This window comes from Polypterus senegalus, chromosome 10 (assembly GCF_016835505.1).
Source record: "Polypterus senegalus isolate Bchr_013 chromosome 10, ASM1683550v1, whole genome shotgun sequence".
NCBI classification, from domain to species: Eukaryota; Metazoa; Chordata; class Cladistia; order Polypteriformes; family Polypteridae; genus Polypterus; species Polypterus senegalus.
The window spans coordinates 31,146,860-31,172,811 of NC_053163.1; the positions used below are offsets into that span (position 1 = coordinate 31,146,860).

The window sequence follows — 25,952 nt, forward strand, 5'->3', positions numbered from 1 at the left end:
CCAACACACCCCTGTTGCTTTTGAAATTAAATAAAGTTGGCCGGTTCTGAGCATCAACTGGATGATAACATACATACAACACCGCAAGACAAGCACATTAGTGAGTCTTCATTGTTTGTTAATTTATTTTTTATTTTTAAAGTTTTTTATTAATTATATCTTTCTCAAAACAAAAAAAAAAATCTTTATTTTCTTCCCCGACAACGGCGGGTATTTCAGCTAGTGTTTAATATATTCAGGAAAGACACACATGATCACAGAAAAACTGTGACCAAGTTGGAAACTGAACCCAGGAGGTGTGCAGCAGCAATGCTTGTGTCTTTATAAGTGTGTTACCCTAATAAAACTATCATAATTGTTTAGTCTCATCTAGGCATTCACTTTTATACTTTTTTCAAACAAGTCGGTGTCATGATTGTACATACAGTATCTAATCGTGTTCAAAATAAAATGAGTCAGTTGGAAGTGGATATGGTTGTAGGGGTGTGCGGGGCCTAGTGCTGACCAACCCCACGCGGGGCTGGTTACGTCAAATGCTGTTACCGGTATATATGGACTGTATAAACTTGTGCACGAATTTAATAAAAATAATGTTAACGTACATCGGATTTTCTTGTTACAGTATTCATCTAAATTTTTGCAAGATAACACGAGGACTTTATCAAAATATAACCTATTAATATAATCTAAATATAATCTATTAAAAAAGTGCACAATGATCTCTTCCACTCATGTCATCGACAGCAATATGGTTAAACCAGTAATTAAACATTGATGCGCGTCCCACTACCAAATACTTCCCAAACTGTTTCAACTAGTCCTACTGTAGCAAACTGAACCAAAGACTCGACTAAGAAACGATGGTAGGCTCTCCGGACACGAATGAGTTGTAAGCAACAAGCCGTCAGTTCTTCCCAAGTCAAAACCGAAGCCAACCCAGCAACTGATGGGCTATATCTATTTTAGGAAGGGATTATACTGGCGAAGAGGGATTTTAAAAGGGTTCCTCTTAGAAGCGTCTCAAATATATATATATACTGTAGAATATAACTTGGCAAATCTGCTCGAACGGGATAATCGGACCTTAAAAGTGGGGCCTGGGGCAGTCACCCCACCTGCCACCCCCAAATGCCATTCTTGGTTGTAGACCCCTCTTACAGTTCATTGCTTAGGAGGTGGAGAAGAAGCATGTAAGTTATAGGTTTGATAGCAGTGAGCCCTTTCTCCTTTATCATATTATCATCTTCTTCTTCATTTGCTCTACTGTTACAGTTCAGATTGCAATGTCTTAAGTTTAAGTGTAAGTAACATGTCATTAGACTCACTTAGCAGCTAACATCTTTCCATGTGTTTTTTTTTTTTCCATTTCCTTACAGAGCTCTCTGGGTACTGAGGATCTGGGCCAAGTCTACTATGAACCCATCAAGGACCAGCAAGGTAATGTTCTGCTGGTGACCCTCCAGGAACACTCCATCCCCCAGGCCCTGGAGACATTGCACTGGACCTCCATTAGCAGCTTTCAGCGGGACAAGAAGAAGAGCTGCATGTCAGCAGAGTCTACCGCTGTAGATGTGCTGATCAGTGCACTCAAGGTAACTACAGTGTTTTTGTCTTTCTCTTAAAATGCCTTTTTTTTTTTGCTGAGGCATAATAGGACCATGTTTCCTGATTTCTCCCTATTTGGCAGAGCTGAGCTTAGCTGAGCTTGGGTTCTGAGCTTAGGTCTGAATTCCTGCAGATATTAAGCTAGGACCAGATTTCTCTCCTTTGTATCATACTTGGTTTAAATGTTTGTAGTCACTTTAAAAGAAACGGTAGTCCGACAGCTAAACAGGCACTGTGGGGTGATGCTTCCTGAAGTTTTAATCTGGTTTTCCCAAGGAGAGAAAAGGATGTGTTAAGCAAAAACATCAGCTCTGTGGCCTTCATGTGGCTGAGCAATCTGCTAATAAATATACTGTGGGGTACAGCCCGGACACAGACAGGCAGACATGTTCTTTCTCCACACATGTTTATTGTACAGTCTATTTACAGTGCACAAACCCAGTGCCGCAGCACCAATCACCCCTTTCAGTCCTGGCCAACACAATGCCTTTCAACCTTCAGACCGCCTCTCCTCCGAGCTCCGTCCTTTTCCACCCGACATTGCTGTCGACTGGAGGGAGGCGGCCCCTTTTATGCACGTCCAGATGGGCTCCAGGTGCTTCCTGAGGAGCCCCCGCCGACACACCCCTGTGTGGCAGAAGCACCAGCTGTGTAGCCGGAAGTCCTCCGGGTGTTCCTGCTCCTCTTCCCCCCAGCACTTCCTGGTGTTGTGGAAGTGCTGAGGTCCAGGGCTCCCAAGGCATTGGGGCGCCCCCTGGCAGTGACCACGGGCCCCTACAGGGTTGGACTTCCAAGCCCTCTACCCATGGCCCCCAACACAGCCAGGGTGGTCGCCCCCTCGTGCAGTCCTCCTGGGTGTCCCGGATGGGCTCCACCCCCAGCCTCATGCCACAATAGGTACAATAGAAAAAGGCCTTGAAATGTGGATTATTTTGTATTTTGTATTGTGTAATAAATAAAAAACTGACTTTCTTCATTTTTTTTCCCTAATACACATAACCATGTCAGTTTACCCTAGTGAGATAATAAAGGTCACCCTGACTTGAAGTACTATGTTCCAAGAAGTAGGACTGAATTAAGCAGACTAAACCATACGTCATTATGAATTTAGAGCAGACCAGAACATGCTGTGAAGACAGAGGAATGACACACTTCCTACCTCCCTCACTTTCTCTCCATAACACGTCCAGTTAATTTTATCTTGTTCACTAACAACATTTCTTGCTTTGTTTTCTTCGGCAGGAGAAACTGGCCTACCACAGGTACAGCAGCCAGATCTCACCCCCTGGTCTCTACCTGGGCTTTCTCAAGCTGTTCAGCTCCGTGGACCAGATTAAGGTCTTGGTCCCACAGAAACTGCCAAACCTGCTGTGTCACATGCGCATCCGTGAGAATAAGCACATTTCAAGGTAAGGAACTGTTTTGTCGTGTTATAATCCTAGGGTGACCCTTTATACTCTTTATTAATGTCGACCATAACAGAATGCCCCAAATCCCATTCTCTTATCATACTCTCATGCTGCTACAAATCAGCACTTCCCATTTTCTTTTACATTTGTAACCCCAGTGAATTCCATAGAGTACCAAAACAGGCAGAAGAGGGAAAGTCAAACAGTTATTTAAGTATTTTAGATAATATGCCCAAAAGATGAGGACAGATGAGTATGTCAAGAATAGCATTACAACCTAAGGAGATGCTTGCTACCAGATGGCTCTCTGTGTTTTGTTCTGGTCCAGCTTGGTCTTTGGTTTCACATGGCCTTTAAATGGAGTCAGCAATGGCCTGGCCTTCTCCTCTTCCTCCTACATGGATGGAAAATGGCAGAAAGAGCGTTTCTTTGTTACCTCTCTCTTTATCCTCATTGATGCACCGCATAGACCAGTAGGATAAGCTGACTCCCAACTTCAAACCAGTCCTATTCAGCCAAAACTCCAGTCCTGTCCCCAATCTAGCCCATGCTTTCCTTCTGCGAGAGGTGCCTTAAATTCTGCCTGTTCCTTCCACTCCAGGCTATACGGGCCTGCTAATGGCCGTTCATCTAAGCCCACCTGTATTCCTTTAGGCCAGCTGCCAGAATTTCTGCGATTTCATCTGTAATAGTTTTAACATGCAGTAATTGGTTCTAAAGTATTCATTTTTGTTTTCTAAGCACTAGGGGGCTTCACCCCCTGCCATTGTGAAAATGGGGGCTGAACGCATACCAAGGAGATACATTTGCTCCTCCCAAACCCCGCTTAAATGGCGATACAATGGGAAACAAATAACAGTTGTTTTTTTTTTACCTCCTCTTTACTTTTCGTTATTTCACCAAGTAATATTTTCCATTTTTTTGCGCTAATGTGATCTTTACCCTAATTTTTTTTAAGACTTTTGAATTTTCCTACTTCCATTATCTCTAACCTGCTCTGCATGTGTATCACAGGACTTGCTTTCAAAGGTTGTAAGTATGACGTGACTTGACCATCTCGCGGGATGTGAAAGTGTCTCTCTGTCTCTTGTGATTTGCAATTTCCTCGCCTAGAACCCCCTGCCAGCATTACGCACACTTGTGAAATGGGGGGATGAACACACCACAAGGAGACATGTTCGCTCCTCCGAAACCCCTCTTAAATGGTAATAAAATGGAAAACAAATAGCATTTTTTTAACCTCCTCTTTGCTCGATTAGCTGCTGGCTTGCTGTGCTGCGTGATCTGCTTTTCATGCGGCGCTTCGGACATTTAAAAGCCTGTACAGCAGCTGTCTTTTTGTCTCACTGCCTTGTCTCTCTTCTCCCCCAGACATCCTCTAAACGCTATTCGATCTCTTTTCGCTGTTCCGTTATTTTACAGAGTAATATTTTCCGTTTGTTTGCGCTAATGCAAACTTTACTCTCATTTTTTGAGGCTTTCTAATTTTCCTACTTCCATTATTTCTAACCTATTCTGCATGTGTATCACGGAACTTGCTTCCAAAGGTTGTAAGTATGACGTGACTTGTCCATCTCACGGGAAGTGAAAGTGTCTCACTGATAGATAGATAGATAGATAGATAGATAGATAGATAGATAGATAGATAGATAGATAGATAGATAGATAGATACTTTATTAATCCCAAGGGGAAATTCACAATCACGTCTCGTCGCAGGAAAAAAGTCTCCTCTCATCGCAAGATTTTTTTTTGTAATAGACATATTTTTATCACAATATTATTACACTGTCCTCATCATAGAAATATAATCCTGCCCTTAGCAATATGTGAGAAGCTCTTGTGAGAATGTGACTGTTATCATTTTATTTTTTACATTTTTTGTCATTTCTCCCCTTCTGCCTTATCTGATATTTGTTAATATTTTTGTATTATTTGTTAAATTTGCCCTGCTTCCTTTTCTTGTAGTTATGTGCCTTTTAAAGGACCTGCAGCCTTAGCCTCTTTGCTCAGTCATCTGCTCACTTTTCTCTGCTTTTGTTTCTTGGACCTTCAGTTTTATTTTGGGCCCTCTGCTTTTCTTTGACTTCAATTGTTGTTTTTGTCTTACAATTTTGATTAGCCTTTTTGGCTTTGTTCCTGTTCAACTTGCCTTTTGCTCTTTGATTAAACTCTGGTTATTTTTGTGTTTTGAATTTCACCTTATTTTTTGGGTTCTTTACAAATTTTTGATGTTTACATTTTTTTCTTAGTTCTTTTCTATATTATTTTTTTTTATATATCTCCTTTGGTTATTTTTGAACATGGTGCATTTTTATTTTCATAAATGAAATTGAATAATATCATTCAAGGTTGTTAATCTGGGACAGGGGTTTGGTGGTTCCCTTCTCTCTTTAGTAATTTGTTATTGGGGGTGGTGCCTCAGGCCTTTCTTTTAAGCATTCAAGCCTTTTGAATTTCTTCGGTTCACAATAGTGGCAGCAGTATTTATTTGGTTTATTTTTGCATATTGAATTTATCTTTTATTTTGGAGTTCTTTTTAATAAATTTGAACTTTGACATTTTGGATTTTTTTAGTTCTTTTATGTATACTTTTAATATATTTTTTAAATTTAGAAATTCTTTGGTTATTTTGAACACTATGGATTTTTAATATTTTTATTTATAAATTTTATAAATATGAAATTTAAAGGTTGGACTTTTTGGATTTTCCCGTCTTTCTTTTACTGATTTTTTTCAGGACTCAGAACTTTTCAAAGTGTACTTTTCTTTGAAGTATTTAGGCCTTTTTTTACACTTGAACCACAATGATATTTTTTGTTTTGGTTATTTTTGTATTTTGAATTTAAATTTTGTTTTGGACTTCTTTTTAATACTTTTTTTAATTAAAATGTTTGGAAATTTTCCTTATTCTTTTTTGTGTTCTTTAAATATGTTTTTAATTGTGAAGTTTTTTGGTTATTTTTGAATAATTTAACAGATTATTCAGAGCTGTTATTTTGGGACAGGAGTTTGATGGTTTCCCTCTCATTTTTGGTGTTTTTTGTTTTTTATTGAGTCCTAAATATCTTAGGCCCAAACTGCAACAGTGACAACAGTTAGTGTTGTCATTTCTATTGAAGATTACAGAATAACATTTTCATGTGAAATCTATATATATAATTCACTAAGGGCACGCAAGACAGAGAGCCACAGCCATCAACTCACAGAGCCCCGCCCACCAACTCTAAGACCATGGGATACGCTTGACAGAGCCCCGCCCGCCAACTCTAACCCCCCTCCCGCGTCATGGGATACGTATGACAGAGCCCCGCCCACCAACTGTAACCCTCCTCCTGTGTCCACCGTCGCTCTTGAGGCATCTGCACTGCCTGCTCATGTGCCCGCACGCAACAACTCACCAAACACAGCCTCAGTCGCTTAGAGACACACACACAGGTGCGCAAGAGAGAGAGAGAGAGAGACACACACACACAGGAGCGCAAGAGAGACACACACACAGGCACACGAGAGAGAAACACACACACACAGGCGCGCATGTGCATTGTTGCAATGTTACTTTTCTTGGTTGTTTATTAAATTATGGATTTTTCAAATGTTCATTTTTTTCCATGTGCTTAAAACTCATTGAAAAAAAGTGTTTTTAGCTAGCGGTTCGTAGCGCTATAGCGCGAACTCTTGCAGTGTTCGTTTTCTCTGTTGTTCAAGGTTTTTCAGTGTTATTCAATGTTTTTACATTTAGTTTACTATTACGCTGTGCATTCTATGGTACAATGAACTATATTTGTGCTTAAAAACTCACCTTCCTCCCACGTCCACCCTTGCTCTCGAGGCATGCGCACTGCTTGCTCATGTGCCCGCCCCCAACACGTCACCAAACACATCCTCACTCGCTTTGGTCTGTGCTACAGTCCACATGTAGCTGTGAGTCACGTTGACTGTTCACGTTGATAATGATGTGGCGTATGCTACGGCGCGGGTTGGCTAGTAGAATATAAAATGTTTTGGTTGTGTAGGGGCCATGGAGCTTGTAATGGCACATGTGATGTGCGTATAAAGTAAATTACCACTATGGCTGGATAATCTTCTCTAATTTGTGTTGTTCCTGATAGTGCGTTAAAGCTTTCATTTCTGAAGCATCAGCCAAGTCAGCTTTAATATTAGCACCTAACATCACAAACCCAAGGGAATGAGATCCACTACAAAAGAGTAAATCATCAAAATGTTAATAAAAATGCCTGCTCAGGTTATTTTTGTTTTTTTCTATTCAGGGAGGAGTGGGATTGGCTGCAGAATCTATCAACAATGAGTGATGTGACAGATCTGAAGAAAGACTTGGACTTCAGCCACAACTTGTTTTTGAAAGAGCTGAGGGCAGCAATCACTCACCTATTGATGAGGCTCGATATTCCACTAACTAAGGTACAGCCCCACCTTCCCTATAAATAACTGTTAGAAAATTTTATGATTACCTGTTATGTGCGAGATGGTCAGAGAATGGTAGAGATGAGTAAGCCTTTAGCTGAGTCTTCTGCAGGTCCTCAGACAGACCACCGTTGTATTATTTTAACAAAAACACTAAACTAGAACCAACATCAAAATTAAATTTAAATGAAAGTCCAAACCAAAAATGTTTTTAAATAAATATTTATTTTTTGCTGTTCCAGCTCACGTTTTTCAATAATAATAATACATTTTATTTATATAGTGCCTTTCCCATGCTTTAAGCACGGGGGGGTCTTGTAAAAGATCTCAAATTTAAGGAGCTGGCTTAATGGTAAGCAGCTGTCACACGCGCTCTGTGAAGAATATTAAGAATATTTTTCCAGTATTTAATATGAGTTTTGCTATTTGTTTTTCTTAATAATTGCCATTGTTTTAATGACCTGTTTGTTTATCGATTATTCTTTTGTGGATATCACCATTTTTAGGTCTTTTACTGTTTGCTAAGGATTAGTGAAATAATTCACATTAAACTAAATTTGGGGTGAAACGTAGTGTTTTGCTTCACAAAAAAGTTTGCAAATAATTGGCCTTGTGCTTCCCTCAAAATTTGTTCAATTGCCACAAGGAGAGCTGTGTTTATTTCCTGTTTAGAAGCATTTCTATGCATTCATTCTGCAAGCATCTGTAGTATTTAAGGTTGTACTGTTAAGAGGGCACCCACTATGCCAGTTATGATGATAATCTTGGTGATTGCAATCCTAAAGATGTATTGGAGACAGAAATGGCTTATGAAGTGAGTGAACTCTCCTTCACTGACATCACAAAATAGGAAAGACGGGTTGCTAGGTAACAGTGGGGAGTGGGGGGCAAGTTTGTGTCTTCAGTTGGAGAAAACAGAGTAATGTCAAGATGGTGCATTTAGGGTGTCTTCATATCAAAAATACACAGCATGTCACTGCTGCATATGCACTGCTTCTCCATGGCGATATGAATGAGAGGCATAAAAAGAATTACCTTTACTTGTATGGAGGCGATTACCTGTATTATGCTGTGGGACATAAAAACATCTGGTAAATACAGATGTCTGAAGAAGTCTTTAGCAAGAAGTTTCCTTGTTTTGTATGCCAAAAACACATAGCTCCCAAAAAAACACCCTTTTTATAGTCAGTCAGTCATTATCCAACCCGCTATATCCTAACACAGGGTCACGGGGGTCTGCTGGAGTCAATCTCAGCCAGCACAGGGCACAAGGCAGGAACAAATCCTGGGCGGGGTGCCAGCCCACCTCAGGGCGCACACACCCACACACCAAGCACACACAAGGGACAATTTAGGATCACCAATGCGCCTGACCTGCATGTCTTTGGACTGTGGGAGGAAACCAGAGCACCCGGAGGAAACCCACGCAGACACGGGGAGAACATGCAAACTCCACGCAGGGAGGACCCAGGAAGCAAACCCAGGTCTCCTTACTGCAACACCCCTGACCCATAATGAGTTTTTCAATTGTAAAATAGCCAGCAAAACAAATTTTAATGTCAATTTTGAGAAACTGTACGCCAATCGATACATTCCTATTTCTGCTCACTGTTACTTGTGGCTGCAGCCATATTGTTGTTAATAACACCACCACTCTGTTGCTGGGCACACAATCGGACATTGACACAATGCATCATGTCACCATATACGTTTCATTTAATTATTGTAGTTAGGGAAAGCTAATTTAGTTATGGTTAGGCGCCTCTACTTGTCTTGGATTCATTTGCTGGCTCATTAAGGCATTTTGGGTGTGGCCCTCATTTGCTTAAACAACTAGTCTCTTGCTAAACCTCTTGGTTCTTTGTCTCCCAGTCCATAAAATTTAGGTCCAATCTTTGGACTAGCCTTTTTCTATCGCCAAGCTAAAGTATGTCATGGCCGCCATGATATCACAAGTCACATAGCATGTGTATCATGTACTTAATAATCACAACACATCGTAGTGACTGGACACACAAAATGGTAGTATCCATGAAGATGAGAAAACCGAAATTAATTGTTTTTCCTGAGTGTCTGCATTTTCCTATTTTTTTTTTTTTTTTTGACATATGCATATTTTCACGCTCAAGTCTCCACAAAGTTTCATAAGCAAGACCCCAGTCATCTCTACTTCTCCATTTTTTGGGGGAAGCTGTAGCAAGTCTCCTCAGAATGAGTATGGGAATGTGATGATGCACAGCCAAAATGGCAGAAAGGACATAAAAAAGACAGTAACAAAAATGAACACCTTTCAAACAAAAAGGGAAGTAAAAACTATGGGCAGAAATGATCTCTCCATGTACGGTATTAAAAACTCCAAACTAGACAAAAAACACATTTATGATTAATCAAATACTGGAAAGTGTCAAGAACACATTTTAGATTTATTCATGGTGGTTTGTGTGTGTGTTAAAAATTAGTTCATTTTGATTAGGAATAGTTTTATTGCTTTTTGGAAACATGATTGCATTGTCATTTTGCCTTTTATTTACGCAGCCATCACCATTTTGTGTTCGTAAGTTTCATGGGTGCTGCTCTTTCGTATGTCTGGTCACTGTGAGGCTTGCTGGTTGCAGTCATGAGATGAATGTGCCCTTTGACCTGTAATGTCACATCAGAAATTCATATGTAAGATGGCCGACCAAATTAAGCAGTATCCAAACAATTAACGAGAAGACCTCACAAGACTCTTTCGCTTTAACAAATAAACTAACGATTAGATAATTTAGGAAAGATTTCTATCTTCGACTTTCATTTAGTTTTGACTGCATCTTTGATTTTGCCCAGTGTCTTTGTTGAATGATCTAATGAGTTTATTTTTCATAACTTTTCTAATGACCAGTAATTTTGCCCCTAAATGAAAGCCCGTTATAATATTTCCACTAACTGGTCCGATATTGACCCTTGTGACATTTGAACCTAATAGAACATTCACATTTGTCACGTTGTTCATGACAGCACAGACTAGCAGTAAGGCTGCACTGCTGTCTAAGACCTGGACGGCGACACAACCCTGGTCACAGTGCACTTTCCATCATTCTAAGGCCAGGTTTATACTTAATGGGTGTGACGCAAGCATTTTACTGTTCATAGTTGCGTGCGTACTTTACGTCAATCTGGAAGAATCCACCAGTTGGCAGTGCGAGATATTATCACGATCAGAACAGGTTCGGCTTCGCTGTGTTGTGAATTGCCTGGAACACCCATTAAATTCCGATTACACCTTACCGCAATATCTCTGAAAAGGATGTTTAATGATTAAATCCATCAATCCAGGGACGTGTCCATTCCAGCTAGCATTTGGCACGAGGCAAAAACAATCCCTAGATGGGGAATCAGCTCATCACAAGGTGAATACAAGCACTCATACACACACACACACACACACTAGCGTCATTTTAGTGTCACCAAATCTGCATATCTTTGGAAGGAAACTGGAGCACACTGTGGAAACCCAGCAGGAAAACCTGCAAACTCCAGGCAGGGAATACCAGTGACGTGACTCCCTGCGAGACAGCAGAACTACCACTCTGCCACCGTGTCACCCCATGTGTGCAATTATTAACAGTATTCATTATTAAAATGAAATTAACGATTTATCTGTACAATGTAACATACATACTTTAAAAGTGATATCAAGTATAAACCTAAAGATTCTAAATGTGCAGAGAGTTGGAATATCATACATTTATTGTGTTCTGGTGGTGATCTATTGCTGTTTGCCGCTACTCTCAGGTCAGGAGGAAGCCCCAGATAAAAAAGATGGCATAAAAGATGGTATGTGAGACTTTTTAAAATGTATCGTATCATTACGATCGGGAATATGCGACGCTTAAATATAAACGCACCAGGAATGCATCTATATGTCGGCATTTTGCTTCACCACATCGAACCATTCATCAAACATTGAAGTATGCACATCAATCCTGTAGGATCCGCATAGCGTCTTTCTGTTACAAGTATATAGTAAACAGAGACTCTGACATCACATTCCAACTTTTATCACACTGCGCCCCACTGCTGGTACTGCAACTCACGCACGCGTCACGTTAATTTCTGAGGACCTGCTCAGAAGCAATTCAAATGAACACTGGGAACGCATGGCAGCCATGATGCATGTGCGTATGCGTTCTGACCATGAAGTATAAACGAGCCTTCAGCCACAATGCTAGCATGCCATTGACCCACAGGCAGTGCTTTTTGGTGTTCACATGCCACACCTTTCTGTTGATTTTTCTGCTTCTCCTTTGGCTAATGAATCATAGACCGTTAGGACACCAAATAGCAAAAGTGTTACCTTATGTTGAAGAGACGTTGGAGTTGTGAATTTTAAATTTATGTACATCCTATGTCCCCTCAGGCTAGAAATTACCGTCTATACACACAGGAAGTGCTGGAATTCGGAGACAAGGTGTCTTTCCTGCTGTTACTTCCACCGTCAGAGGACATTTGCTCTGCTCCTGGGCAGGATGGGCATCTGAGCGGCTTCCTGACTCTCCCCTTGCAAATGTTTGAAATTGGTAAGAAACACCCTGCTGCACTGGCATTGAGGACAGATTCTAGAATGATCTGGTGGAATCATTATACCCTTTAGCCCACTCTGTGCACCTCAGGTCCACTATGATCTCATGCCACCTGTTCAGCTTTTTCTTTCTTTTTCTCGTAGTTCACTTTTCAACATACGAGTATCAGTTCTTCTCCAAGTACTGCCAGGCTTCTGTATTGCTAGAGCTGGACTCACAGCTGTCCCAGCAGGCTTTGAGGGAAGCCTTGGACACAAAAGAGGTGACAGAAGCCAAAGAGAGACATGATCAAGTGATGGGGCTTATCCAGGTACGTAAATTATTACAGAAGTCACCAACTGTGATGTTCTAGGCATTGCGGAGGAATGCTAATCTTCCTAGTACTGTACTTGTGTCTTCCTAAGGATTTCAGGAGAGTTGTCAAAGCAGCCTGGTCACTACAGTGCTGGGCACTTCCATATAAACATTATTCAAAAATAACAACCCCTTGACTGAACTGATTTACAAAGAATAGCAATTGACTTTTTTTTTTAGGTCCATCCATCCATCCACTGTGCACCGTCAGGTCGTGGGGTCAGCAGCCTAAGCAGGGAAGCCCAGACCTCCCTCTCCCCGGCCACCTCCTCCAGCTCCTCTGGGGGACCCTGAGGCGTTCCCAGGCCAGCCGGGAGATATAATCCCTCCAGTGTGTCCTGGGTCTGCCCTGTGGCCTTCTCCCAGTTGGACATGCCCAGAACACCCCCCCAGGGAGGCATCCAGGGGGCATCCTGACCAGATGCCCGAACCACCTCAACTGACTCCTCTCAATGCAGAGGAGCAGCGACTGTACTCTGAGTCACTCACCCTATCTCTAAGGGAAAGTCCAGCCACCCTGCGGAGAAAACTCATTTCAGCCACATATCCGCAATCTTGCACTTTCAGTCACTACCCAAAGCTCATGGCCACAGGTGAGGGTTGGAATGTAGCTCGACTGGTAAATCGACAGCCTCAACTTTTGGCTCAGCTCCCACTTCACCATGACGGACCGTTGCAGAGCCTGCATTACTAGGGATGCCGCACTGATCTGTCTGTCAACCTCCTGCTCCATTCTTCCCTCACTCGTGAACAAGACCCCAAGATATTTGAACTTCTCCACTTGAGGCAGTAATGTGTTCCCAACCCAGAGAGAGCATTCCACCCTTTTCCGGCTAAGAACCATGGCCTTGGATTTAGAGGTGCTGACTCTCATCCCCGCCACTTTAAACTCGGCTGCGAACTGCTCCAATGAGAGCTGGAGGTCACTGTCCGATGAAGCCAACAGAACCACGTCATCCACAAATAGCACAGACGAGATTCTGAGGTCACCGAACCAGACCCCCTCCGCTCCTTGTCTGCGCCTAGAAATTCTGTCCATAAAACTTCTGAACAGAATCGGTGACAAAGGGCAGCCCTGGCGGAGTCCAACCTCAATGGGAAACGAGTCCGACTTATTACCGGCAATGTGGACCAAGCTCCTGCTCCTCCTGTACAGGGAGTGAATGGCTCATAACAGCGAGCCTTGTACCCCATACTCTTGGAGCACACCCCACAAGGATGCTTTGAGGGACACGGTCGAATGCCTTCTCCAAATCCATAAAGCATATGTGGACTGGTTGGGCAAACTCCCATGCCACCTCCAAGATCCTGGCCACTGTACCAGTGTTCCACGGCCGGGACGGAATCCGCAAATTTTCCACCTTTTTAAGCTTTTTCCCCAGAGGTGGTTAACTTCTCCATCTTGGTTTTGTTCCTTAAATCTTAGTCATTCTAACTTTTTCCAACTAATCTCAAGGCCTCTCCCCTCCACAGCTCTTCTCCATTTGTCTATAATATTCTTACTGCACAATGTCATCTGCTAATAGCCTGCACCATGTGGCCTGGTGTATTATTGTCCTTAGCAATAACATCCAAAACTAGAAACAAAAAATTAATGATGATCCTTGATGAAGTACAACCTTAACTGCAAACCCACATATTGGTTATTCCTGCTATACATCTCACTTTGTGTAGTTACTTTCATACATCCAAAACTATCCTTACATACTGTACTTCTCAGGTGCTCCCATCTCTCTCATACATCTTTATGTTTCTTTCCAGAGAACTCTATCAAATGCCTTCTGTAAATCTATAATAATAAGGTGCAATCCTTTCAGTATTTTCCATAATCTGTTGTACCTTTTTCTGGGGGACTGTTCTTTCCTTTCTCTTCTCATCTTTTTATCAGTTATGCTTTCCAATATTGTTTTATACCTAATTTCCACAATCCTGCATGCCTTCCTTTGCTGAATACTAAATAAAAAAAGATGTAGGCTTAGCGGCCTAAATATTAGGCTGTCCATTAAAAAGGCGCTGGTTCAATCCCTACCCACAAACTCACTGGTTGCTTACTCGCATACCTTCTATTAGTCTTACTGGACCAGTCATAACTTTAAGATAACCATGGCATCAGAGTGCCACCCACTAGTCATTCCTCCTGTACCGTAAGGAAATTTGCTGCCCTCTAGTGGTATTTCTGCAAAGGTTTTTATTCTGTATTTTTTTTTTTATGTTTCTGTCTCCGTACCATTTTAACAAAGACTCACATAACTCTGGCATCAGAAGTGGTCTCTGCCTGCTTTAATAGCAGCCCCCTCCATCAGTTTTGTCAAAAATGCCACAATTTTATTGCACTGGCCAATTAGTTCACATCAATAGTGATCAGGCACTTTTCATCAAGTCAAGTCAAGTTAGGGAGCATACACTGGTACAATGCATTGCTGCACCCACTACACAATCACTTTTTGTAAATTTGCATTTTGTCCAAAGTATTGTTTTTTTTTTCATCATTTTTCTTATGTCCACCAAAATTAAAAGAGACCATCCTACCAATAGTGGGCCAGTAAAACATTCTCCAATTATTAGGTGTCCATTTGATGATTAATTGGGGGGTGGGGAGTCTGTATAATAGTTTTCAGTGTCATGCAACTTCAGTAATCTTTCCATGTTGTGGAGTAAAGAGCTAATTCAGACTGATTTTTTAAATTTCAGCGTGTAGATGACCTGTGGCGGGAGGTGCGATGGATAACAGATGCCCTCCATTATGTGCGCTACAAGCAAAATTGCAGTGACACTCGCCTGTTCTGGATCATGGAGCAAACCATAACCAAGGACAGCGATGAGAACCTCGATTCCTACCTTCACCATGCTCCTTCTTTGCCATCGTGTTCAGACTGCAGTGACAGAATTGATTCCATCCGTGGTAGGTCAAGCTGCAGTTCTCTTTTCGCAAAATACAAGGCCCACGGTGTCAGGGCTTGAGCCTCAGTTTTTAACCAGCGTTTTTTCTTTAATTCATGCTTGTTTGGATTTTCTTTTGTCTTTTTCCTGGATGCTTAATGATACCATGGAATGAGTTTGTATGCATATAGAAGCCATACCACTAATACAGTATATGGGTGAATAAGTTCTGTCCAGTATAACATAGAAAAGCTTATGCAAACCACTCATCACTTGTGGGGTAGAACTTCAGATAGTAACATCAACAAGCTGTACACAGGACTGCATATGAAAACATTTGAGCTTCTTAATATTTAACCACCACCATCTCTCTATATATAAAATTAATTGTCTGCCTGTCAGTCTGTGTGTCTGTCCGCTTTCCACGAGAGAACTAGTTAATGGATTTAAATCGTTTTTTTTCTATAATATGCTTGAACATTCCAGTTGATTTTGCGACTTCTCTCATTGCGCTAAGTATTACAGTTTGCTTGCAGGATCGATTTATTTGTGCTAATCTGAGACAGAGGCTGTGGGTCGAGGAGAGGGGGAAGCGTGGCGTCAGGAGTGGGGAGCCATGCAGGGCCCTCCTCACTCACATGCCGGCCTCCGTTCAAATCGATCTACCTCTGGCCACGTTTTGGATCGGAAATGTCTCTGCTAAGCTAGCTATACCTTTTTGTTTATTGATTTTTAAAGTTTGTCCTGTTTCACTACTATGTGGGTGGAGCCACGGGGGACAGCTAGCATTAAATAAAATAATATGATTTTTAAATGATTTACAGTAGCAATTACAGATGTTATCCCTTATTTTGACCTCATTGATATGAAACATATAACCATGTGTTTTGTCGTATGAAACTGTTCGTGAAAAGTACCATAACCTCCAAGGTTCTTTTTATATTGGTGAAAAATTTAATACTAGAAATGCCTAAATTATCAGCACTGATTTAGATGTACACCACACAATACCTACCTATTTAAAATTAACTCATCGGTCATTCTTATCACAGACTGCAAGGAGCAAGGCTGGCTACCTCAACATGGGCCAAAGCTGGCTACCTCTACTTTATTATGGGCCAGAAGTTACTCCACTCACAAGCCACACTTCTTTCAGGATGCCCGAACCCCTAAAAGAGCTAAATTTTCAAACTATGTCAGAAAAGGCTAAGAGCCTCTTCAAGAGCTGCACTCCTGTTTAAATTCACAGATGTAGCGCTCCATTTCCAGATCTCTACCTTCGAAAGGCTGCACAAATCTAGCAGAACAGCTTGCACCTAAACAAACATGCAAGATGTACTCCAGTAAAGGCTACAAGATTTTCTTCATAGGTTGTTTTCTTGATTGCTAGCTTTGAAAGAGTTAAAGAGATAAGGAATAACTCGAACAAGCATACTGGGGCAGATGAAATCCATAAACAAGGCACGTCTCAGTGACGTAATATTCAAAGTTAAATTTATGACTTATGTTTATTTGAATAAAATACTAGAATTCAAATGTAGAAGAAAACCTCAAATCAAATTCTATAAACACAAGAGTTGCTTTAATGTAGACATGTCTGTGCAATTTAAAGAATCCATTCTTCTTAATCCAACAAAGGGGTTCTTTAAAAGTATGTACCTTCATGGCACATTCTTGGTCCGCTTCTTTGTCAGGGTGTATTTTAGGTGGCTTTGCGCTGTCATGTGATGTTTATAAGTGCGTCTTCAGAACTGCCTATTCCCTCTCTCTTTAACAAACCAAGCACTGCGTTCTCATAATATAAGCTCCATATCATCGCTCCATTTTGGAAACCATACGTCATCTGCCTCTCTCAAAACCTGCATGGCATCTTTATGGCGCCAATGTCACAAGCCACCCATGGAAACAGATGCCCTGCTAGCAGTTTGGAAAATGACGGCAATGAAAAAGTATGGCCGACGTACAAAAAAATATTGCTGTCTATTATAATAATGTTCTTTTTTTTAAAAAAAAAAAAAACAGAACACAGATCGAGTGTGCCAGTAGGTAAAATAATCACAAAACTCTAAAGGATTGGAAAACAATAAGGCTCTTACCCTGCTATATAAAACAAACTTCTGAGTGAATAAAGCAGCCTCTCAAAAACAAAAGGATGGCTTTGCTAAGGTTAAAAATATAAAATATGGGCTCCAGTCACTAAAAAATAAAACATCTAGAGCTTTACTTGGTTTAATAGGAGACTCAATCACTCCTGATCCTCTGCCTGTCACTGTGCCACCCAGCCTCTTTCCTTCCTGGAGCGCACACTGCAAATTTGCTCTCTCTCTGTGTCTCAGTGACAATCCAACCAGGAGCTACAGCCACCCCATGAAATCCAGTTGAGTGACCCATTACAGCCTGAGGGATGACTGGACTGGTCCACTAAATCCTTCCCTTAATCAAGGTCCCTTTCCTGTGGTTACACTACAAATGATACAAATTTCCCTTCTACCTAAAAGTAGTTGTCTTGCAGTTACAATCGTGAAATTCCTAACGCCTCACCCTCTCTCAATAGCACTAGCATGTTACTGTTTCAATGGTACTTTATGCTCTTCCATGCAATACATGCATGTGGCTACTCGTACATTATTATTGGAGCCCCTTGACCTAATGTACGAGTAAGCGCTGGCTTAAAGGAGGGAGACCAACTCCTGCCTCATTTCATTTTTATATGTGATGTTCACAGAATGTATGTATGTGCTTGTGACACCCTGGAGTCTGTGGTGGTCTTAATCAAATAAAGCTAATACTCATTTTCTCAATTACTTAGATAATAAGAGTACAAGCATTGATACTTTTCATTCATTGTGCACCTAGCTTTTCCTAATAACCAAATTGGGATTAATAAAGTATCTATCTATCTATCTATCTATCTATCTATCTATCTATCTATCTATCTATCTATCTATCTATCTATCTATCTATCTAATCCAACAGTTACCAAAGCATATACAGTATGATACCTAATCAGAGGCTCAACAGTATTTGTACAGAATGCAGCACAGACTTCACGGTAGAGCACAGGTGCCAGATAATACACAGTGTGAGAGATCTTATATCAGATCTGGAGAGCACACACAAAGATATGTCCATGATACCTCAAAGGAATACAAAATGGAGGAAACTTCCAGCATCTTTCAACACATACTGTCCAAACTGGTGGCCAATGATTTCTTATTTAGAGACACCCACTTTGCATCTTTTTACTGAAGATTAATGGTTAACAGTGATCTGTATTTTTTCTATCTCTTACATTACACAATATTATTTCCATGCGTTGCTTGTCTTTTTCAGTGGCATTAAGTTGAATATATTTGATTCAGTATCACGCTATATTTCAGTGCAAATATAAATATGAAATATGTTTTTTTAATTTTTAATGGCATATGTGCACTTTTTCATTTCTGTAACAGTCTGTCTGATGCATGTGCAATTTATTTTATAATGTTACCTACTGTATTTATTCCATTAAACTTGATCGCAGGTGGTCTAATTTAGTATGCAACTTTGTTCCCCTTCTGTGACTCTAAGAAGCCCACTGCGGTCTTTATCCACTGCTAATCCGCAGCTCTGAGGCACACTGAAATAGTGCTGATTCCCAAAATTAGTCTTGTTACCATAAATACGTACTAAGACCAGACCAGCACAGAATCATCTCCAGCTCGGAAAACACTGATGCTGACCCAAACACTCAAATAGATAACAACATTTCTTCCTAATGTTTTCTTTACATTTGCATATTCATCCCATAATTATTTGCCTCATTTGCATACTAGAATTCAGCACTCTCTTCAAACACATTGCTATTCCAGCCAGTTTGTTTAGCTGGTGGTTCAAAAGAAGAACAGATCTAATGGACTCCTTTTCTAGAGTGGTCTCAAACTTACCCCACAATGCCTCCTGAAACTTTTGCTTCTAAATTTTTGTTAGCTTTGCAGTACCAACACCCTTAACCCAATACTGACAACATGATGTTTTTGCCTGCCCTGCAGGTTCTTCTTGCTAAACTCCTGTTTAAATACACACGGTCTTGGTCACACAGGTTATTCACTCATAAGCTACATCTTCCTAAAATAAAATAGACAAATTAAAAATTACAATTACAAATAAACTGAAAATAACTTACATTTTATTCTCAGTACATCATGTTATAAATGTGTATCTAATAAAGACAGTGTTATATTGTTTCAATAAGTCACTTTTTTCCTTCGAATCACATATTCTCTTCTTTCCGTGCAGATTCCCAAAACAGCTTGGACAAGGATGACGTTTTCTGGTTGACAGATGGCAACTCAGTATCCGCCAGCCCATCCAGTCCTGAAGAAGCCAATTACCCATTCTATCAAGAAGAAGAGAGTTCCCCAAGTAGCAGGGGACGCAAGGTCTTGAAATCCAGGGTGTCCGATGTAGACATGAGTAAGACTAAGCTGCTCCAGAATCGATTCCACTCCCTGCCCAGGACAAAGAAGGAATGGCACAGCGAGAAGTACCGTGAGTCATTGACTACAGAAATGCCCAGGGCGACACGCCTGCCCGAGAGGAGCTTAGTGGAGTGGATCAATGCCCCTCAAGAGACATGAAGCACAGCACCATCCATATATGAAAAACATCAAACTGACTTATTTTACTTGTAGTCTTTGGTTTGTGAAGAGGATGATAAGAGGCTAACATGGATTTTTGCTGTGGCCTGCACCTTGAGGCAATGTAAAACAATCCTATAGGGCCACTGGTTTCAAAGTTCAGACGTCTGAGCCAACTTGAAGGATTTTCCAGATATTTGAGTTTGTGGAGTCTTGTTTCAAGTTGAAGACTAGATGGGATTCAATGGCTGGTAATCTAATCTTTTTGGTGTGACAGTAAACAGGATTCGCCATTTTATTCCATCGAGACACTGATAACTTTATTTTGTGATTTTCTTTGAACTCTGTAAATATTACACATGCGACATATGTTGTAAAAATATTTATGTGTTGTGTCTATGGGAGAGCTCTTGTAATTAGAATATATCTGTTGCCATTAAAATACTACAGTACAATTATCATTGATGGCACATCACACGAGGTGCATGTAGACCTTGATTTCAGAGAGGGTTGAATGACAAAGAGCAACACAGAACTTGTGCAGTCCCTGAATGATGGTGGGGATCTGATATCTGTATATATATATATATCTATAACTGATGTGTTTTACAGTAATTTCATTATGTAGGATTGTTTAGGTAATGCATAATTTTGTGACTGAGAAGATCAATACTGAATCGACATTTCAGGAGGTAAGTGGGCATGTGCAATCAAAGATGACATCTACTTGAACTAGAGAGTATGGCTGGTAGTTTCATGAGGTATTAACATTGGATGCAGAGATCTGATCACAAACTAAGAACTGAAACTGTAAGATAAGCAATTTATCGAATAAACATTCAAAACTGGGCAGAACTAAAAATTGTGGTCAGAGGAGAAGGATTGCAAATTGTGAATACATTACAGAGACTGTTCTTTCTTTTTCACATTGAGTTAAAACAAGACATTACTGTATGTCATTACTCTTAAATAACACTGGCTTGAAAAATGGATGCATTTGGTAAATTTTTAAGCTATTCTTCTGCGCCCTATAGCCTCCATTGTAAAGTGCCAGTGTGGGGAAGATGTTTTTCTTTTTTAATTTATAGAAAGTGCTTAATTTTAGAACACAATTTTGTGTGGTACCAACATGTGCAGTGTGCCATATTTGTAAAGAAATAACATTGACTTGAAATATGCTGAACTTATCCTTTAAAATAGCAACAAGCTTCTCTTCAGATTGGCGAGTCTAAATGCTTGAGTGACAGTAACCCATTAGACAGGGACAGTGAGCCCCTGTTTTCTGCGAGCCTTGAGAATGTTCAAAAAGACAGGAAGAGGCTTTCAAAGAGAGGATATATTGTAGGAGATGTCAATAGTGGACAGTGATCGTGAGAATAAACGATCAAAGATCCTGGCAGTATTACCTTAAGGAGAAGGAACAGCACGAGAGTAGCCATGTCGTGTCTTCAATGTGTGTTTGGTGCTTTCCGAGCCATTTTTTGTTGATTGTCACAACAGAAAAGTGTAACTAGGTAATTAGGCTTTCAAAATACAATTTATTATCATTTAATAAATGCGCCCATTGCTTGGGACACATCACGTTATATTAAGCTATCTCATCTACATATTTTGTCTGCAAACATACTACCCCAGTCCTTACTGCCTCGATGCTGTGCTGGTTTGGTCTGTGATTGTCTGCTGTCTACGGTGAGGCGAAAGTAATTGACAGGAAGAGATTAACCAATGGGAAGAGGTTCAGCCATTTGTCTTGATTGGCAAATGACAAAATCATCATGGAAAGAGGGACTCTGAAATAAATAGCGCTGGTATTAAAATGGCAATTCAGAAAGGTGCTGCTTGAAAAAGTCCCGTTTCTGTTGTCTTTAAAACATAAGGCCATTTTAAAATAAAACTTGCAGTAATTAAATGTAGAGAACTAGATTGTTGAACCAAAATAAAATAATGACATTGTATTTCATAATAATTAGATGACTTTTATGTATACCTTTTTTCACAATTTAAATGACTCACTTCCAAATTTTACTGTACTTTTTACATGATCATTTCATAATTGCCATTTAATTTATTTTATTTTGACACAAATGGTATTCCATATTTTTAGTCATTATTAATATTAAGGTCCAGGGCCATGTTTATAACACTTGGCATGATTTTGAATCTTAAAATGTGCGCACACCAAAAAATAGGAATATGCATACACCAAAAGTAAAAAATCACATTTATAAAAACTGGCATACACAGATTTCGGCATAATTTACCCCTTAAAAATCACAATCATCTTGTAAATGTGCAGTCATAAAGGCGCCTCAACCCCCGTCTGGTTCCACCCTGAAATAGCCACATATAAACCGTGCTGCTCGGCCTCATACATATGCAGTCACAATGCTGCAGACCTTCACTGGCTGGTAGTGCTGAGACACATGACACATCCAGTAAGGCGAGATAGTCGTTCTCATATCTAAATTAGAGGCATGTTTTTTGTTGCATTTCCTTACTTGATCAAGGGTGTCATCATTTCACAGTTTCTTTGAAATGTTGCGTACGCATTGGTCAGAGTTGCCGTAAATATTCGAATATGTCCCCATCGAGTTTTCTTTTATAAATCCCGATGTTTGCGTGGGAAGTTGCGTACTCACATTTTGGGCTTCTTTTTGTGCATATCCAAGCTTTATAAATGATGTCCCGATGTTTGCCACATTCTTTTTGATAAAACAGATTGAGGTTAAAAATGGAAGGCTAAAAATATCATGTTTTTTCATAATACAGTATTACACACAGAGTTTGAGACTGCCCCGGACACATGGTGGTATTTGCTCTGTTGCACAGTCAAGTGATGCCACCACTTTTCTCGGTTCTTAAGGTCATGACAGTTTAGGGCGGACGGAAACTGCATATGTCAATGTCAACTTTATTTATATAGCACATTTAAAAAAACATAGGAATGCTGTGGCCAAAGTGCTTTACAATAAAAGAAGGAAAAACATACAATTAACATAAAAAACATAAATAGAAATGAAATAAATGAAACATAAATAATAAATAGAAGTAATGTTACATAATCACAATGGGGAAACCATCAGTATTACTGAAGGTCACGGAATGCAAGTGATTAGAAATGAGTCTTTAATGTTGTTTTGAACAGTTTAATTGTAGACAACTCCTTTATGTGATGAGGTAAAGAGTTCAACAGGTGAGGAGCAGCAGCTGCAAAAGCCCTGTCTGTCCCCCTTAGTTTTACACTTGGTACGAGGGACAACAAGAGACAACTGACCAGAAGATCTAAGCACGCTAGATGGCTGGTGTAAAACACACAGTTCAGATAAATAGGCAGGAGCAAGCTCATGTAAAGATTTAAAAACTAGCAACAAGATTTTAAAATTAATTCAAAAACTGACAGGCAGCCAGTGTAAAGAGTACATAGAAGTTGGGTGACTGCCAATGTCATTAGTTTCAATACAAGTATTTTTTGTAGAAATGTCTCTAATGGATCGGAAGCCTAATCAAACTGTTTTATTGTACAGGAGTCGTAAGAAGTGACCCTACTCCCCTGTTTTCTTATATAATACGCTGCAGTTGCTGTCCATTTGTCTGTCCAGGATTTTGAATCACCTGTAACTTGCAAACCATTTGAACTATTGACCTAAAATTTGGTACACATATACTATGTCATGTCTGCTATCCTCTTTTGGAGTGATGATTGGCCTCCAAGGTTATTCCTCTTTTTATTTTTATTGTATTGTAGAATTAACTCTCGGCAGTGGGCAGTAGGGCGGTCGTGCGGCACATGCATACAGGCGCCGTTCTCATCCCTACCACATTCGCCGTCACTTCTCCTACCACTTCATATCTTAAATCATTCTTGAGGAAGAGTGAAAACTTAAGTATCAGCTTATGTAAAAAATTAAAGAAAACATAGTTAGTAATTGCAACACAAACACTGACTTAATCAGTTTTAACGTAAAAAGGTGCCAAGAAAAGAAGAAGTGGGCCGCTAGGGTGCAGAAAAAAAGATCTGCTCAGGAAGTACCAAGTGCATCAACCTCTGAGTAAACGAATGCTAAACGTACAGAGAAAGAGGATGACAACTAGGAATGCTCAAGTCAAGTGTATGTTACTGGTTATTATATAATCCAAATCCCAAGTATTACCCTTCTCATGTTTATATTCACCAGCTTGTTATCAATTTTGCAGCCTTCCTCATCTCTATTTACTCATACTGGTGTTCACACTCAGGGTGCATGGATGACTTGTTCCTTTTTGTGTTAACTCTCTAGTTCCCAGGCAGTAATATAGTGTGCAAAGCAGAGCAGGATGTGGGTTCAAACTTTTATTTACTCTTTATACCATAGATTTTATCATTTTGAAATGATTGTCTGTGGTGATCACCCCATACAACCTACATGGATAGCAGCAATATGGCTATGTGTTATCAAGTTATCAAGTAGCTCTTTCAATTTTGTGTTGTGCATCTGAGCTGATAGATCTTTGATCCGGAGTGGTCTCTGGATGGATATCAATAGATAGAAAGAGAGAGATGACCAGCTGGTGATATTTATGACAACCTTTTTTTTTTCCTTACTGTACCCCTTGGACCAATCGGGCAATGTGGTTTAGTGACCAGCTCCCTTCCCTCTGGACCAATCCTGGCAAAGCACAACCTATGTTCTTGAACTTTCTACCAAACAGCATTCCATCTGTGGCTGTGGCATAGGGCAGGGGTCCTCAATCACGGTCCTGGAGAGCCGCAGTGGCTGCAGGTTTTTGCTCCAACCCAGTTGCTTAAAAAAAAGCACTTATTGCTAAAGTAACACTTCTGCTTCACTTTAGTGATTTTGAGCCCTTATTGCTTAATTTTGTCTTAAACAGCTATTTTAATTGCTCCTTATTATCAATAACATGCAAATGACAACAGAGAGCAACATTTCTCCATTTAGCTTATTTACATTTACACCTGTGTGTATTTAGCTGCACTATTGGGTTTAATTAAATACTTGGAAGAAAAATGAAGAGAAAAGAGTGAAGGACTGAGAATTACTCGTCCATTTTAGCCTTCAAATCATTTGCATGATAGAAAGGGAAAGAAAATCTAGGATATGAGAATGACCTGACATAGCAGAGTTAATTTAATTTTATAGCTTGTTAGTGCTTTATTGGCAAGAATTGCTTTCTAATTAAGCAACCAGGTCAGAACAAAAACCTGCAGCCACTGCGGCTCTCCAGGGGCCTCATGTATAAACGGTGCATACGCACAGAAATGTTGCGTAAGAACTTTTCCACGTTCAAATCGCAATGTATAAAACCTACACTTGGCGTAAATCCACGCACTTTTCCATGGTACCTCATACCTTGTCGTACTCAAGTTCTCCGCTCGGTTTTGCAGACTGGCGGCACCCAGCGTCAAAGCAGTGCTACTGTTCCTGTGTGGTTACACCTTATTTTCCTGACGGCTTTATAAATACACGAAACTAACCGCATATTGTTTATTAGTGTAATGCATCTGATTGTAATTAACTTGTAACAATATAATGGTAGAGGGAACAGCCATAGTATTCCAAATACCATAACTGCTTTAGCGTTGTTACTCTCACTTCTTCTTCTTCTTCTTCTTTCAGCTCCTCTTGTTAGGAGTTGCCACAGCGGATCATCTTTTTCAATATTTCTCTCACTGCACCACTCGGAGTATTTATATCACTGTATCTGAGTGTGAATCACAGCAGCAGCTGATCGGAAAGAGAATTATATACAGCTTCATGGACACGCTGTCTCAGCCACGGCAAAATGTTTTAAAGCCTTTCCTGTACGGACCTCGCGGTTCAGAAACAGAAACGATATAATTTATAAGGTGAAATTCAGCAAAATATGTTTATTAAATTATACAGATAAAACTTTAACTTCATTTAAATAATCTATATTCTTCACTGGGAGTGTCGTTAAGGATAGAATAATTAAACATGTACTATGAAGATATTTCAATGTTCTTTAAACGTTTTGAAGAATCGGCGCTAAGCTTACAGATGGCTTAACGTCTATTACGGAGCTGATTTTGTGGCGATCGGTTACTTGGGGAAAGAAAAGCACTGACTGCAGTGACGGCTAC

General features: G+C 40.2%; 1 protein-coding gene across 3 annotated transcripts in view; it reads left to right on the forward strand.

The window, feature by feature from the left end:
• LOC120537019 (ankyrin repeat and fibronectin type-III domain-containing protein 1-like) overlaps window positions 1-20,329 on the forward strand; it is a 173,539-nt gene extending 153,210 nt beyond the window's left edge. For all 3 annotated transcript variants that reach the window (XM_039765614.1, XM_039765615.1, XM_039765616.1), the window contains 7 exons: window positions 1,377-1,592; window positions 2,848-3,014; window positions 7,284-7,434; window positions 11,837-11,996; window positions 12,143-12,309; window positions 15,045-15,255; window positions 19,512-20,329. In XM_039765614.1, coding sequence (XP_039621548.1) covers window positions 1,377-1,592; window positions 2,848-3,014; window positions 7,284-7,434; window positions 11,837-11,996; window positions 12,143-12,309; window positions 15,045-15,255; window positions 19,512-19,852 — 1,413 coding nt within the window. In that variant the 3' untranslated portion in view covers window positions 19,853-20,329. The remainder of the gene's footprint in view (window positions 1-1,376; window positions 1,593-2,847; window positions 3,015-7,283; window positions 7,435-11,836; window positions 11,997-12,142; window positions 12,310-15,044; window positions 15,256-19,511) is intronic.
• The last annotated feature ends 5,623 nt before the right edge of the window (window positions 20,330-25,952 follow it).